This window comes from Rhinatrema bivittatum, chromosome 6, assembly GCF_901001135.1.
Source record: "Rhinatrema bivittatum chromosome 6, aRhiBiv1.1, whole genome shotgun sequence".
In the NCBI taxonomy this organism is placed as follows: domain Eukaryota; kingdom Metazoa; phylum Chordata; class Amphibia; order Gymnophiona; family Rhinatrematidae; genus Rhinatrema; species Rhinatrema bivittatum.
The window spans coordinates 177,160,479-177,177,917 of record NC_042620.1 but is presented as its reverse complement, the minus strand read 5'-3'; the positions used below and the strand labels follow the sequence as shown (position 1 = coordinate 177,177,917).

Genomic DNA, 17,439 nt, shown 5'->3' with positions numbered 1-17,439 from the left:
TGGTAACCAACCTGGAATATAATAGTTTCACTGATGCAACATTTTGTTTTTGCTAATTGGAAAGCAGCAAGCAGGCTCAGATTCAGTAATTGGCCTGCCTTGAAGACAGGAGGTTAGAGAATTTGGCAAGTGCCAAATTCTTTCATGTAACATGTTTATTTTTAGTTGCTGAGGGTTTGGGCTGGAACCTTGGCTCATGAGATGTCTTATTCAGGGCTGGAGCCAGGTCACTTCGGTGTCTAGAATTTGCTACCTGGTGCCAAAGAATTCTGAAAAGCCAAAAATACAAGTAGAGACAAAGTATCAAAATAATATGAAAAACTAAATTGAAAAAAAACCCAAAACAAGTAAAATAACAGCAACACCAAAAAAAAAGTGAGGGAAAAAAATTAAATGTTAGGAAACATTTTCCCTGGTTTCTAAACATTTTTGCCTGGTACCTTAAGGTTTTTAAATCTGTTTCCATCCTTGGTTATATCTGGTCAAGATGAGCAGACTATTTGTTAGGTGTAAATGGGACCTTACTGAAACCCTTCAAACTTTCTTTGAGATATTTCATGCTATGACTGGGAAAAATGACCAAAAATAGAAACTAATAAAGACAGTGCAGTTTAAAATTGAATACTAATAACTGGGGACTAGTTGTTTTTCAGATTATGTTGGACTAGTGTACCAGCATGACCAAAGCCTCTTAGAAATTGTATACAATTTTTACAAAGTTGTCAGTGTTGCAGCTATCTAATTGGTCTTGGTTTCAGAATTTCTCTGAATTATCTTTACTTTAGACCTGGAATTGCTCTGCCTTGTATCCCCTCATACACTTGAAATCTCCCAGTTTTCCGTTCAAGTTTCAGGATGAACAGAAGATCTGAAACTTGATCAATAAAGGTACCACAAACAGAAAAAGTAAATGAGCTTGAGAGAAGGGAAAAATTGTGACGTGCTAGAGAAGCCTGAAAATTGCAGAATTTGTAATTTTATTGTGACTTGTGTTCACTTAATCGCATCTTTTATGTTCTGAAAGCACATAAACCACAGAGAGACCCAAATAGTAAGATTCACTCATCAGAAGACATAGTTTTACTTGTGCTTGTAATGTGAAAACTTTACTCAGGATGCAGCAAGGAGTTTTGTGCGCAAAAAATGTGCATATAGATTAATACCATAATTGTCTCCCAGTGCAGAAAGATGTGATGGAAATGTAACTCCTAGTCAGAGGTGGAATAAAGTTTACAAGGCTTTTCTTAGTGAATGGCAGTGTTTTCTCAACCCAGTCCTCTGGGCACACCTAACCAATCAGGTTTCAGGCTATCCACAATGAATATGCATGAGAGAGATTTGTATGTACTGCTTCCATTGCATGCAGATCTATCTCATGCATAATCATTGTGGATATCCTCTAAACCTGTCTGGCTGGTTATGCCCTGAGGAGCAGGAGGAGAAGCACTGGTCAATGGCTAGAAGCTTGAGTTCTGGTGCCAGTACCTGTACTTGGGATTTATGCGCACAAAACATGATTGTGCACATAAGCTATGTTTTCTGTGCAGAAAGTGTGGTTTATTTATATTTATTTGAAGCATTTATATACCACGTTACGATTGCTGCCCACGGGAGGCCCATGGTGTGGCCTTCTCACCTTCCCAGACAGACCTCAGCGCTAACTCCCCGTCGATGGTGGCAGTCGGCTGCCGGCTCCGACCTCGGGCCCCTGCATGTGTTCCTGCCTCTGCCATGCTGCCCGGGACTTCCAGCCAGGATTCTTCCTCCAAGCAGGCCTCTCTGCTCGCTCCGCGGAGAGACGCCGCCGACGGTGTCACGCCCCCTCCTAGGTGCATGTGCGCAATGCTAAGTCTTTTAAAGGGCCCACGGTGGGAACCTGGCCGCGGACCCGGATGCTGACATCATCACCCTCAGCATACTTAAGCTCGGGCAGCGCTCCTAAGCATTGCCTTTGCAACAGGTCTCCTCGGTTCCCTGTTAATCGAGTGCTCGTTGCTTCCAGAGATTCATCTCGCCTTGTGTTCCTGTTTCCTTGTTGTTCCTGTTTCCTGCTTCCTCGTCTTTCCTTGTTCTCTGCTTCGGACTGACTTCACGGATTTGGACTTGCTTCGCCTGACTCTGCCTTACAACTCTCTCCAAGCCTGACCTCTGCTACGTCCGACCTTGCCTGCCTTCTCCAAGCCTGACCTCTGCTACGTCCGACCTCGCTTGCCTTCTCCAAGCCCGACCTCTGCTACATCCGACCACGCCTGCCTTCTCCAAGCCCGACCTCTGCTACGCCCGACCATGCTTGCCTTCTCCGCTCCCTGACCCATCGCTACGGATAACTTTGCTATAGTCTTTCTTGTCCAGAGTTCTACCACAGCTTCCATTGACTGCCAGCCTCCATCTGAGTTTGACAGAGATGCCTCTGTCTCTATCCTCTGGACGTGGACTTTTGAGGCTTCGGCCTTTCTTTGCCCAAGCATCTCCAGCTGTTCCGTGTTCCTTGGTGCTTGGGTTCCAGTTCCACAACCCGTCTGGGATAGACTTACGCCACCAGCTGGCTGCTGTCTCTGGCTGAGCCTACCGCTTTCATCTACCTATCTCGAGGTCCGCCTAACTCCTGCCGGCCCCGGCACCCAAAGGCTCAACCCAAGGGGGAACGTGGGCTGGTATAGGTGAAGCTCCTGTGGCCTCTAGTTTCAGCCCACTCCACCTGCTAATGGTGGGGACCTGTGGGCCCTTGCCACGGGTTGCGTCAACCCCACATCAGCCCAAGAATCCACCTCTAGTGCAACACCACATCTTCCATAGTCCAGGGAGGGTCACAATTATACAAACAAGGAACATAAAACTAAAATAAAAGATAAAGAGCGGTGCCTAATAACAATAGGCATGCTTGTTTTGACTGATAAAGCCCAGTCAATCCAGTGCATAAATCATGTTTTTATGCATATTTTGGGTTACTGTGCTTTTGCTTTTTTTAATTTTTTTTTTACTCCCAATGCATTAGCATACCAATAGCTTACTTATTTTAAAGGTGTGCTTTAAGAAGTAAAGGAAAATTAGTTTCTTACCTGATAATTTTCGTTCCTGTAGTACCAAGGATCAGTCCAGGACACCTGGGTTGTGACTCCGCACCAGTAGATGGAGACAGATTAAAACTTGTGGGCGGAGCCATATATAAGCCCCTGTGCCAGTCACAGCCCCTCAGTCATACGTAATGTCAAAGTAGAAAAATCCAAAAGCCAACATAGCTAACCATAGAAACTTACTAAGTAAAATAACTCCAACACCCCTACAGGAAAAACAGACTCTCCAACCGGGAGAGCGAACAAAAGAAGGGGTCAGCGTATTAAAAAACAACAATGAGCGGACTCTCCATTACTATAGCGCCACACTGCGGGCGGGATCCTGGACTGATCCTTGGTACTACAGGAACGAAAATTATCAGGTAAGAAACTAATTTCCTTTACCCTGTACGTACCAGGATCAGTCCAGGACACCTGGATGTACCAGAGCTAAGTTATCGAGGGTGGGAAGCAGAGAGTCCCGCTCGGAGTACCCTCTCTCCAAATCCCCCAGCATCAGTAGCTTGAACATCCAATCGGTAATGTTTAATGAAGGTATGCAACGATTTCCAGGTAGCCGCCCTGCAAATCTCTTGAGGCGACACCTGAGAAGATTCCGCCCAGGACGCCGCATGAGATCTCGTCGAATGAGCTCGAAGACCCACTGGCGGTGTTTTACCGCGCAGAATGTACGCGGAACCAATGGCCTCCTTGAGCCAACGGGCGATCGTTGTGCGGGACGCCGCAGAACCTTTCTTCGGATCCGACGTCAACACAAACAGATGATCCATTAAACGAAAAGAATTTGTGACCTCTAGATAGCGAAGAAGAGACCTCCGCACATCTAGTTTTCTCAAATCCCTCAACTTCGGGTCGGAAGAATCACCAACCGCGAAAGCGGGAAGTTCAATCGATTGATTCAAATGAAAAGCCGATACGACCTTAGGCAAGAAAGAGGGAACGGTCCGCAAGGAAACCCCTGAATCAGAAAAGCGCAAGAAGGGCTCTCTGCAGGATAGAGCTTGCAACTCAGAAACCCGGCGAGCCGAAGCAATGGCTACCAGGAATACAGTCTTTAACGTGAGATCTTTGATCGTAGAATGCTTCAGAGGCTCAAAAGGAGCTGAGCATAAGGACGAGAGCACCCAGTTGAGGTTCCAAGAAGGACAAGGGAGCCGCAAAGGAGGACGGAGGTGTTTCGCCCCCCGAAGGAAACGGGAGATATCCGGGTGGAGAGCCAGGGAGACTCCCCGAATCTTACCACGCAAACAACCAAGCGCCGCGACTTGGACCCGTAGGGAACTGCACGCTAAGCCTTTGGCCAGCCCAGCCTGGAGAAAAGCCAAAATATCGGGAATAGCAGCGGAAGTGGGATTAAGACCCCCGCTCCACGCACCACTCCTCAAAGACTACCCAGACTCGAACATAAGCCAGAGACGTAGATTGTTTTCTGGATCTCAGCAACGTGCCCTACCCTACCCCACTACCGCGTCCGAGTAACCTTTTTGCTTCAACCGATACCTCTCAAAAGCCATTGCCGCGAGACAGAAGTGATCCGCATCCTCCAAACAGACGGGACCCTGACGAAGGAGCCCCGGAGAACCCCTGTAGACGAAGGGGGTGCCGCCACCGACAACTGGACCAGGTCCGCAAACCACAGACGGCGCGGCCACTCCGGCGCCACCATGATCACGTTGGACGGGTGCAATTCTATGTGCCGCAGTATCTTGCCGATCATGGGCCACGGTGGGAACACATACAGTAGCACCTCCGCCGGCCAGGGAAGTGCTAACACGTCGACCCCTTCTGCTCCTCTTTCTCGGCGTCGACTGAAAAATCTCGGAGCACTTTGAGTTGTTCCACGTGGCCATGAGATCCATGTGGGGCGTTCCCCAAGTCCTGCAAATGAGAAGAAACGCTTCTTCCGCTAGCTCCCCTCTCCGGATCTAGGTGGTGTCGGCTGAGGAAGTCCGCCTGGACATTGTCGGCTCCTGCTATGTGAGACGCAGCGAGATCGCTGAGATGCCGCTCTGCCCAGGCCATCAAGGAACATGCTTCCTCTGCTACTTGAGGACTTTTCGTCCCGCCCTGGCGATTGATGTAAGCCACGGTGGTAGCGTTGTCCGACAATAATCGGATCGCCTTTCCTCGTACAAGGGGTAGAAAAGCTTGCAATGCCAGACGGACCGCCCTGAACTCTAGGCGGTTGATAGACCACCGGGTCTGATCTTCTGACCACAGACCCTGAACCGATTTCTCTTGGCAAACTGCACCCCCAACCGGAAAGACTGGCATCCGTGGTCACCACTGTCCAGTTGGGAAGAGAAAGAGATACTCCACAGGAGAGATGTTTGGAATCCAGCCACCAGCCCAGGCTGGAGCGCACCTGATTCTCGAGAGGCAGTGGAAGATAATATTCCTCTGAATCGGTTTCCAGCGGGACAACAATGAAGACTGCAGTGGCCGCAGGTGAGCGAACGCCCAAGGGACTAACGCCAGCGTTGAGGGCCATAGATCCGAGAACTGTCAGGTAATCGCAGACTCGCGGACGGTGTTGAGACAAAAGACGTCGTACCTGAGACTGTAGTTTGCATATCCGATCCTGAGAGAGAATCACTCTGCCCCGTTTTGTGTCGAAAACGGCTCCAAGGTACTCCAAGGACTGAGTGGGTTCCAGATGACTCTTGTTGTAGTTGACCACCCAGCCGAGGGACTGCAAGAATTGTAGCACCCTTGATACCGCTTGCCGACACAGGCTCTCTGACTTCGCCCGAATCAGCCAGTCGTCGAGGTAAGGGTGAACCAGGAGGCCTTCCCGACGTAAGTGCGCCGCCACTACCACCATCACTTTCGTGAATGTCCGAGGCGCTGTCGCCAGGCCGAACGGAAGAGCCCGGAACTGGAAGTGTCTGCCCAGAATGCAAAACCGCAGGAACCGCTGGAAGGCTGGCTGGATGCCCAAATGAAGGTATGCTTCTGTGAGATCTAGTGACGCAAGGAATTCGCCTGGCCGCACTGACGCGATCACCGAACGAATGGTTTCCATCTTGAAGTGAGGGACCCGAAGACATCTGTTGACTCCTTTCAGATCCAGTATGGGTCGGAAAGTGCCGTCCTTCTTGGGAACTATGAAGTAAATGGAGTACCGGCCCTTGCCGTACTGATCGGCCGGAACTGGAGAGATGGCCCCCAAGCTTTCTAGTCTTCGGATGGTGTCTAGCACTGCCGCCTTCTTCTTGGGATCCTTGCAAGGCGAGACCAGGAACTTGTCCGCTGGGATGCGAGCAAAATCTAACTCGTAAACCGTGTCTTATCACGTCGAGGACCCACTATCCGACGTCATGCTGGCCCATACCCCGAGAAATAAGGATAGACGCGCCCCCACGTTTGGGACAGCGTGCTGAGGGCGCGACGAGGGATGGGCCGGCCGAACTTCATTGCGAAGGTTTGGAACCCGTACCCGACGGGGCTCCTCCTTGCCTGCCAAAGCGTTTTGCCCCGAAAGGACTGCTGCCAGTGAGTGTTTCGAGAAGAGGCCGGCCTGTACGAAGGTCCGGTGGATCTTTGCGGCCTGGACTTCCGGGGACCCCGGAAACAGGCTGTGCCAGAAAACGAAGAGCGCGACCGGGTCCTATCCTCTGGCAGCCTAAACGCTCGGTTCTCACCCAGGGAAACCATCAAGTCATCTAATTCCTTACCAAACAGCAATTTCCCTTTGAAGGGCAATGCCCCGAGGTGAGCCTTGGACAAACCATCCGCCGCCCAGTTGCGCAGCCAAAGGAGGCGGCGTGCCGACACCGCTGCCACCATGGATCTAGCTGAAGTGCGTAAAAGATCATGGAGCGCATCGGCCCCATATGCGATAGCTGCTTCCAACCTATCTGCTTGGGAAGCCTCCTCCGGAGAGAGACCTGCATTCGCCTGCAGTACCTGGGCCAGCGCAAACTAGCTCGCATAGCGAAGTTCGTGCAAATGGCAGCTCCGCACTCCCAAGGCGGAAACCTCAAAATCTTTTTGAGCTGTACCTCCAACTTTCGGTCTTGAATATCCCGGAGGGCCGTCACTCCCGTGACAGGGATGGTAGACCTCTTCGTGACAGCGGACACCGCCGAATCCACTTTTGGAAGTCGGAGGAGCTCCAGCGCCTCCTCCGGTAAAGGATAGAGTTTATCCATGGCCTTACTGACTTTCAAACCTAACTCCGGAGTATCCCATTCCTTGAAAAGGATATCCGTGGACAAGAAATGAAAAGGGAAGGCGACCGCCGGTCCTGTGAGGCCGAGAAGAACAGGATCCATATTCGCCTCCTGGCGGACCACCACCGGAGGAGCTTCAATTCCCAATTCATGGAGAATGGCCGGGATGAGAAGTGCCAGTTCCTCTCTGCGGAATAGCCGCACCACCTTGGGGTCATCCCCTTCTGCAGCCTGTGCAGCTTTCTCTGCAATGGGCTGTGCAGTACCATCCACTGCTGCCTTCCCGGCCCCCGTCAGGGGCTCCTCGGCGTACTCCGTATCATCCTCAGGGGAATCCTCGGGATCCGATTCCTGCGGCACCCCCCTGGGAGGCCGCTTCCCCAGGACGCACCGTGGGCGATCTCCGCGCCCTTCCTGGTCTTCTTTTTTCCGTGGAGGGGACCCGTGGTCGGCCAGCACGGCGAGCCATTCCCCCGGATGCGCTTGCTGCGCTTGTATTTGAGGACTTGCGCAGCAACAGCGCAAAATCCTCAGAAAAATCACCAGAATCCGAGGAATCACTCTCGGAAGCCTCCCGGGACCGAAGCCCCTACGAGGGAACCTCCCCCGCCGTGACACGCTGTGGGGAAAGCGCAGGAGGAAAGGAAGAGGCCCCCCACGTTTCCCGCGAAAATTCCCGGCCGGTGGCCAAGATGGCCGCCACTCCCGCACTAACCGGGAAAGATCCTGAGGCCTGTCAGCGGAGAGCTACCACCGCGCGACGGCGAACGCACGACCCGGGAACGAGCCCCCCGCGTCGCTACCGAGGGTCCCTCATCACCCGGGACGCAGGCTGACAAAGGCTGTCCCTAGAGAGACGCGCGCGCGCCGAGCCGCAGGCCCTGCACTGTGCAGCACGCGGCATGCTGGCGAAAACGCGGGAGAAAAACGGGGCCGCGGCGAAAAAATTACCACAAAAATTAAAAAATTTAAAATAAACAAACAGAGCAATTCGGCGACCTCCCCCCTGCCAATGACGCCCCCCCACCGAGAAAAACGGAGCGGCGACACCAGGTAACAGAGAGCCGCAAAAACAAAAGTAAAAACTTTTTTTTTTTTTTTACAAACAAAAACGCTGTCCCTGGTTCTGAAAAGCCCTTATTCCTGCAGGGGTGAGTGAACCAGGCTCCCTGGTGTCACCCCTGACGCTGCCACTAGCTTAGCCGGGTCCTCAACCCTGGCAGCGGCCTCAACCGGGGGAGGGTAGTCCCCTCAGGACCTCTCAACTCCCCTGGGAGGCAGGGCACCCGGGACTAAGAGATTAAAAGAAAAAAACCCCAATTTGGTATATAAACAACTAAGCCTAATAGAAAAGCCTAGCCCAAAAAATTCAAACCTGACTAACACCAACACCAGAATCAGGTCAGGCAGGGCTGTGACTGGACCTGCACCATCTACTGGAGACAGAGTAAGACTGAGGGGCTGTGACTGGCACAGGGGCTTATATATGGCTCCGCCCACAAGTTTTAATCTGTCTCCATCTACTGGTGCGGAGTCACAACCCAGGTGTCCTGGACTGATCCTGGTACGTACAGGGAATTAGTTTCAGCACACAGCATATTAATTTGACCCAAGAATTTGTTTAAGATTTGTCTCTTGCGTGGACAGCCCCCAGTGTGGCTGAAAGGTAGCGGGTGCAGAACCGAGTGCGGCGGTGAAGGTAATTCCCTCTCCCCCCGCAGCTGGACACCGTTTGGCACCCAATCGATAAGCACCGAGACCAGGTAAGAAAAAATCTTTAAATTCAGGTCAAATGACTCTGGAGTGTATACCAGTGAGACGATGGAACCTGCAGCAGCCTTCCTGACGGATATAAGCTCAGACCTGGTGCGTACCTCAGCCAGGGGCGTTGCCTCGGTAGTAGCAGCCAGAAGACAACTATGGCTACGGAACTGGTCTGCGGACGCGACATCTAAAGCAAATCTCATAAGAATGCCTTTTAAAGGATCTCTCTTGTTCAGAAGCAAATTGGAGACGTTAGCCAGCAAATGGGGCGAATCCTCAGTGTCTCGGCTACCGGAAGATAGGAGTAAAAGATCTCAGCGTCCCTCCCCCAGAAGAACCAAGGGCAGAGGCTCGCAGTGCTTTAGACCCTACAGGAACTCACAGTTCCAGGCACCTCGTCCCTCCGGCATGTCCCAACCCTTCGGAACCGACAGACCAAGAGAGGAGCAGGCCCCGGGACAAGCTCCAGCCATGATCCACAATGAGAATGGGCCAACCCATCCACAGGAAGAGGAGATAGTGGGTCGACTTGCCCTCTTCTACCAAAGATGGGTGGAGATAATGTCGGACAAATGGGTACTAAACATTTGAGAAGGTTACTCTCTGGAGTTCCGCAGCATCCCTTGAGACAAATTTATGATGTCACCTTGCCACTCCTACACTCTAACAAGACTACTCAGTCTGAAGGCAATAACTCTGGTTCCCACGCCCCAACAAAATATGGGGCGCTATTCCATCTATTTATCGTTCCCAAGAAGGAAGGATCATTCCGGCCCATCTGCATCTCAAGAACGTCAACCGGCATCCGTGGATACTACACTTCCGCATGGAGACTCTTCAATCCGTCATAATGGCAGTACAACCAGGAGAGTTTCTAACCTCCCTGGACCTCGCTGAAGCCTACCTTCACATTCCAGTCCATCAGGACCACCAGCGTTTTCTACGCTTTGCGATACTGGGTCACCATTAACATTTCCGAGCGCTGCCTTTCGGCTTAGCAACCACCCCCAGAACATTCTCCAAAATTATGGTGGTCATGGCGGCAACACTGAGGAAGAAAGGGATCTTGGTACACCCTTACCTGGGAGACTGGCTGATCAGGGCAAAGTCTTCGGAAGAGAGCCGGCAGGTGACCAGGAGAGTCAAGAGCCTACTGCAGGAAATCGGTTGGGTCGTGAACACGGGCAAGAGGGTGTCTGCAACCCTCTCAATCTCTAGAGTCCTGGGGGCCCGTTTCGACACCAAACAGAACAAAGTCTTCCTCCCTTCTCCGAGGAGATGGAAACTGATGGAATAATTACGATGATTGATGTCCAATGCACGCCCCAAAGTATGGGACTGTCTTCAAGTCCTCGGCCTCATGGCATCAACCCTGGAGGTCGTCCCGTGGGCAAGGGCCCATATGCCACCGCTCCAGCGCTCCTTACTGTCACGATAGAATCCACTATCCCAGGACTTCTCAGTTCGCCTCCAACTACCAGCAGAGGTACGTTCTCAGCTCCAGTGGTGGTTACAGGAAGACCACCTAAGCAGAGGAGTAAGCCTATCCCCACCGAACTGGACCTTGCTCACCTCGGATGTGAGCCTGCGGGGGTGGGGAGCCCACTGTCAGGAATTGACGGCCCAGGGACAATGGAACAAGGAAGAGGTGGAATGGAACATAAACCGCTTGGAAGCTTGAGCAGTCAGACTAACATGCCCATGATTCAGCCACAGACTCAGAGGCAAAGTGATTCGAGTAATGTCAGACAACGCTACGATGGTGGCTTATATCAACCGCTAGGGAGGAACCAGGAGCCAGCAAGTGTCTCTGGAGATAGACCCTCTCATGGCATGGGCAGAGATAATCCTACAAGGGATTTCGGCATCCCACATCACAAGAAAAGACAACGTCTCAGCAGTCTTCCTCAGCAGAGAGAGCCTGGACCTGGGAGAATGGATGCTGTCGACTACAGCTTTCCAACTGATAGTAAATCGCTGGAGCCTCCCAGCCATGGATCTACTGGCCACCCACCTCGGTGCCCAAGTTCCTAGGTTCTTCAGCCGCAGACGAGAGCCACACTCCCAAGGGATCGATGCCTTCCCTTCATGGCCGCCTTTCCTCCATGGTCGCTACTGGGCAAGGCCATCCGCAAGATAGAACATTACAGGGGATTAGTTCTACTAGTGGCCCCGGATTGGCCAAGACGACCATGATACACAGACATGCAAAGACTCCTTGTGGGGAACCCTCTGTGCCTACCTCCACACAGGGACCTTCTCCGATAGGGCCCGATTCTTCAGAAGATCCATCTCGATTGTCTCTTGCGGTCTGGCCTTTGAGAGGACTCGCTTGAAGAAGTGCGGTTACTCAAAGGCTGTGATTGACACCCTGCTCCAAGTGCGCAAGTTCTCCACATCCCTGTCTTACATATATGGATCTGGAGAGTATTCGAAGCCTGGTGCGAGGACCACAGGATACTCCCGCAGACAGCCAAGATTCCCATGATTCTGGAGTTCCTACAGGATGGTATGAAGAAGGGTTGTCTCTCAACTCCCTCAAGGTCCTAGTAGCTGCACTGTCCTGCTTCAGAGCCGAAGTGGACGGTATCCAGCTATCAACCCATCCGGATATGTCCTGCTTCCTGAAAGGGGTTAAACAACTCCAACCACGCCTAAAGTGGCCGGTGCCTCTATGGATTCTCAATCTAGTATTAGACTTCCTAGCTGGGGCTTCCTTCAGACCAACACGCGGTCTGTCACTATGCCTCTTAACATTGAAGACTGTATTCCTGGTGGCAATATGTTCAGCTCATCGCATCTTCGAATTACAGGCACTATCCTATCGGGAACCGTTCCTTGGGTTCACGCTTGGAACCATTCAGCTGCGCACCATCCCCTCCTTCCTACTGAAAGTGGTTTCCGAGTTTCACTTGAACCAAACCATCTCACTACCTTCGCCAGATGAACATAAGAACTTGGAAGACTCACGCCTTCTTCACCATCTAAATGTCGGCAGACTCCTAGTGCGGTACCTGGAAAGATCAGAACCAGTGCGCAAAATGGATCACTTGTTTGTTCTTCACAGCGGAAAGAAACAAGGAGAAGCGGCCTCGCGGGTGACCATATCCCACTGGATTAAGGAAGTAATCAAGGCAGCCTACATAGAGGCAGGAAAGCCCTTCCACTACAGGATAAAGCTCATTCTACAAGGGCACAGGCAGAAACCAAGCTGCTGTCACCCGCCGAGATCTGTCGGGCAGCAACGTGGTCCTCCATACACACCTTCTCCAGGTTCTACTGCCTGGATGTTCAAGCCCAAGAAGACGCAGCCTTCGCAAGGGCAGTACTAAGTGGGCCACGGGCCTACTCCCTGTTCGGGAGTAGCTTTTGTACATCCCACTGGGCCTGAGTCCATCTGGCTACACCTAGGAAATGGAGAAATTACTTACCTGATAATTTCATTTTCCTTAGTGTAGACAGATGGACTCAGCATCCCACCCACAGGTGCCCCAGAAAAGGAGAACCTCGGATAGCGAACCTTGAGACTAAGCAAATACAGGTAAGCCGTGGCCAACCCCTAGTTCAAGACACCCACAGTTGTCTGGTGTCGGCGTTAATTGGTTGAGTGCACTGGAGGTTTCCAGTTTGGAAATTAGTTGAACCAGTTCAATCAAGGTTTAATCAAGCTAATTAAGCAAATATATAACCACAATGGCTTTTTGGAGAGAATACTGATGTTATAGTTAGTGAGGTTTTGGGTGGACCCTTGGACACTGTGGCAGCTGACCACGCCCACGAGGGGAAGTACCGTGAGGGGCCACAGGTCAGGCTCGGCTCTGGACACACTGACAGAGATAGTTCTTTATTTAGACAGTTTGAGAAGCCACCAGAGGTGGCAGTAGTGAGTAGAAGATGTAGCCCGGCTGGGCTAGTATTCCCCAGGGTGCTAGAACAGCAGTTTCTCCGGTAGCAGTGCTGTAGTGGAGAGAACTGAGAAAGTGAGTACAATAGAACATTCACAGAGTCCCAAGTATGGAGAAGCCCCGAGATAGGGAGAGCTGGCCCTCAAGGAGCGAGTCCCAGATCCCTGGAAGTAGAGAGACTTGTTGGCAAAGTACTCATACAGCGATTCCACGTAGGAAATGGCACTGGCACTGGAACGGAGGCAGGCCTTCGAGGAGCGAGTACCTGGTTCCAGGGAGACAGCTCTGAAGAGTAGATGATAGTAGTACTCACTGATGGTGTCTGTAGCGAATTCCTCCAAGTAGAAAAGGAGACTGATGGCAGGCAGCGGTTCAGAGAACATGGGCCCTCGAGAAGTGAATACCGATTACCTGACAGCGACCTGAAAGAAACAAAGAGGCCCCCGAGGAGTGGGTACCCCGTTAGCAGAAAGAGTCCAATAGAAGTTGGAAGGCAGAGTAGCTGGGTACGGAGAGTGAATCCCATCCGTAAGAACACCCCTTGCTAACTCAACGGCTATAAGTTTCTTCTTGTATGCTGACGACATATAAACAGTTGGCTTAAATATCCGGACAGTGTGACGTCATCACAGGGGATGCCCCTGAGGAACGCACCAATGAGGAAATAAGAATGAGGGCCACGCGGCGTGCGCGCCCTAAGGTACCTGGAGAGCATGGCGGGAGGCAGCACCCAAGCCGGTCCGGGGACGCCGGAGAGGACGGCAGATGGACGCTGCAGCAGCCAGGCATCCATCAAGAGCAGAAGGAGTTGCAGAAAAGGAAAGGTAGGCAGAGTGAAGCCGTTGGGCAGCGACGGTCACAACAACTGAAGAGCTGAGGTTACTGCAGGGGTATATCTAGAGTGACGTCAGCTTTGAAATCTGACTCCATCTCCCATCTGCTAGCAGAAGAGCACAATACCCCACTGGTCCTGAGTCCATCTTCTACACTAAGGAAAATGAAATTATCAGGTAAGTAATTTCTCCATTCATTACTGTGTCTCATAGCTCAAGAACTAGAAGATAGTACCATCAGCTGGCAAGATTTGATTAATGACCTACTAGAAGATTTACAGCTCACTATTTTTTGCACCTCTGAAACCTGGCTGACTTCAAAGATAGTGTACTCATAAACGAAATTTTCCACCCTATGAGGTATTTCACTTTCCTAGACCTAAACAAAAAGGTGGGGGTTTATTAATAATTTGTAAAAAAGAACTTAAACTAGTATCTTGCAAAGTGGAGATTAACCCACTCTCTGAAGTGGAAATTTTAAAATCTCATCAACTAAACATAGGACTAGTCTACTGTCCACCAGGTTTACTTCAAAAAGATTGCTCGCCACTGATAGAATTATTTTCTAAAGTTTTTCTATCACCAGAATCTACATTAATTGTAGGAGAATTTAACCTCCATGTAGGAAAAACCCTAAGAACCTTAGCTTGTGAAATGTGCTTAGAAGCAATGGAAGCCCTAGGATGGTCACAGTTTGTCTCGAAAGCCACTTATAAAGTGGGCCACACTCTAGACCTAATACTTGCTAATACAAGTAATTGCCTTATCAATACCTCACACACGCTATTGCCCTGGTCTGATCACCAATTAATAAAAGCAGATATAGCCTTCACCAACCAAATCCATAACAGTATAGATAATCTTACTTTTACCTTCAGGAAAAAGATGGAGATGGAAGTACTTGGTAAAGCAATAGAAAATAAGCTCCATGAACTAAATCAAACCAATTGCACATCGGCATTTGATTTCTGGATAAGATAGTCAGTGACATAGCTGAAAACCTTAGTCCTGTCCAGACGAAAACTATTAAAGGAATAACTCCAAACATAAGAAGCTCTGGTACAATGATGAATTAAGAAGCACTAAACAGAGCCTTAGAAAATTAGAGAAACAATAGCGGAAATGCCCCTCTGCTGAATCCCTAGGAAAATATAAATCTTTACTTAAAAAAATACCATGGGCCTCGCGGTAACGCTGCTCAGCGTCAGCTCTGTGGCTAAATTCAAAATTCTTACAAATCTTCTTTCTTTTCCTCGATGGGTAGGAAGCGAAAACCGAGGGGAGAGCCTTACCCTGCGGCCCCCCCCCCCAACGACAAATCCTACCGGGCCCATGGATGCTCACGTCCTGTGGGGAGAACGAGTAACAGGAGCACAGCCGTTGGAGAGTGGGGGAGGGGAAGAGGAGCTCCCCTCTCTCCCTGGCTCGTTATCTCCTTTTAGCCCTGTCGAGGAAACCCCATCTAGGAACCCTGCGGTAGAGAAACGCATTACCGGAGCGGCAGGAACGATGTCAGACCAAAGTGTTAGAGCACCGAGCTTGGCAGGGACCGCCGGAGATGCAAGCTCAACAGGGAGCCCGTTTACATCAGGGCAGCCAGGTGAAGGAGGAAGCAATTTGGGTGGAGAATCCAGCGTTCAGTCGGAGAATATCAACCAGATTCTCACTGTGGTAAGACCTGCTATTTTCTCATTGGAGACAATCTGGGAAATGATTGTGGAGATGAAGTCCTCTATATTAAGTGTATTGCAACCAATGTGTATAAATGTTAAACAACTGGAGGAAAAGGTTGTGGCATTAAATCAAACTAACTTATACTTGGAACAACAAATTATGGCAAATAGGGATCAAGTAAAAGGGCTTCAACAGGTTCAGGCCTCAATGATAAAAGAAAAGAAGAGTACTGCTATTAAAATAGAGAACTTGGAGAACCAAATGAAAAATCGTAACTTGAGATTCATAAATTTTCCGCAAATACCTCTGCGCTCCCTAAAAGAGACTTTTAAGAGATATCTACGGGAAGCTCTGCAAATTGAGGAGACAGTAATGCCACCTCTTGCAAAGATATTTTATCTCCCAAGAGCGAGAAACTCAATGGGGCAAAGAGAGATCCCTTCCTTAGAAACTCAGATTAGAGACTCCCCTTTGGATATTTCTGCAATACTAGAAACATCAGACTCTGAACAAGCAACTCCTGCAACTTTAATAATTACATTGGTGCTTGAGCCTGATAAAGAGTGGCTGCTTAAAATGTGTTTAAGGCATAGAAATGTGATATTTCTTGGCTGTAGAATTAGAGTTTTCCCTGATGTCTCCAAGGATACACAGAAAAGGAGGAAAGCTTTCCTTCTTATGAAATCTCAAGTGTTGTCAATTGGGGGTGCTTTCTTTTTAAAATTTTCCTGTAAATGCATAGTCAAATATGCGAGTAATACATATATATTTTTTGAACCTCCCCAATTGACTCAATTTCTGATTGGGAAATCCCCCACTACTTCTGGAGAACCCAGTATTATTGCTTCCAGTCCCTCTTAAAGTAAATGTTCTTCCTCAGTTACTGTGCATATATTGATCGAAAAATTTTCTTTGTGAGATTGTGTAAATTCTTCCCCCCCACATTCAGTGGACTTATATTAAGAGAATATGGGGTAGATTTTCAGAGCCCTGCTCGCCTAAATCCGCCCAAAACCGGGCGGATTTAGGCGAGCAGGGCCCTGCGCGCCGGGAAGCCTATTTTACATAGGCCTCCCGGTGCGCGCAGAGCCCCGGGACTCGCGTAAGTCCCGGGGTTCTCGGAGGGGGGCGTGTCGGGGGCGTGTCGGGGGGCGGGCCCGGTCGTCGAGGCGTTCCGGGGGCGTGTCGGCAGCGTTTTGGGGGCGGGTACGGGGCGCGGCTACGGCCCCGGGGCGTGGCCGCGCCCTCCGTACCCGCCCCCAGGTCGCGGCCCGGCGCGCAGCAGGCCCGCTGGCGCGCGGGGATTTACGTCTCCCTCCGGGAGGCGTAAATCCCCCGACAAAGGTAAGGGGGGGGTGTAGACAGGGCCGGGCGGGTGGGTTAGGTAGGGGAAGGTGAGGGGAGGGCAAAGGAAAGTTCCCTCCAAGGCCGCTCCGATTTCGGAGCGGCCTTGGAGGGAACGGGGGGAGGCAGCGCGGCTCGGCGCGCGCAGGCTATACAAAATCGATAGCCTTGCGCGCGCCGATCCAGGATTTTAGTGGATACGCGCGGCTCCGCGCGTATCTACTAAAATCCAGCGTACTTTTGCTTGAGTCTGATGCGCAAGCAAAAGTAGGCTGATCGCGCTTCTTTTAAAATCTACCCCTATGTTTATAAGATTACTTAAAGTGTTTTCTTTTTTTTTTGCGAATGTTTGTTTATTGAGACTATTCTCTTTATTTCCATTACAAGATTTGTCTTGTTAATTATGTTAAAATCAATAAATAAATAATTAAAAAAACAAACCATATGCTAACCAATAAAGCAAAAAAATATTACTATGCCAAACAAATTCATGGGGTTATATTCAAAACTGCTCTTTGAGACTGTTAAACATGTAATTAAAGACCTAACATCTTCCATCTTCCAACACCTTCACAAAGGCCTCTTGCAATGAATATGCCACCGCACTCATAGACAAAATCAATAAGTTGAAAAAACAATTCACTGTCAGTTCTCCAACCAAAGCACCTGA

General features: G+C 50.3%; 1 protein-coding gene across 4 annotated transcripts in view; it reads left to right on the top strand.

The window, feature by feature from the left end:
- Positions 1 to 17,439, top strand: part of ARMC8 (armadillo repeat containing 8) — a 311,684-nt gene that overhangs the window by 4,294 nt on the left and 289,951 nt on the right. For 2 of the 4 annotated variants that reach the window (XM_029606181.1, XM_029606180.1), the window contains exon 1: positions 15,016 to 15,422. The exons of the other annotated variants lie outside the window; for them this stretch is intronic. In XM_029606181.1, coding sequence (XP_029462041.1) covers positions 15,084 to 15,422 — 339 coding nt within the window. In that variant the 5' untranslated portion in view covers positions 15,016 to 15,083. Of the gene's footprint in view, positions 1 to 15,015; positions 15,423 to 17,439 lie in introns of those variants that run through there. 4 annotated transcript variants of the gene reach the window in all.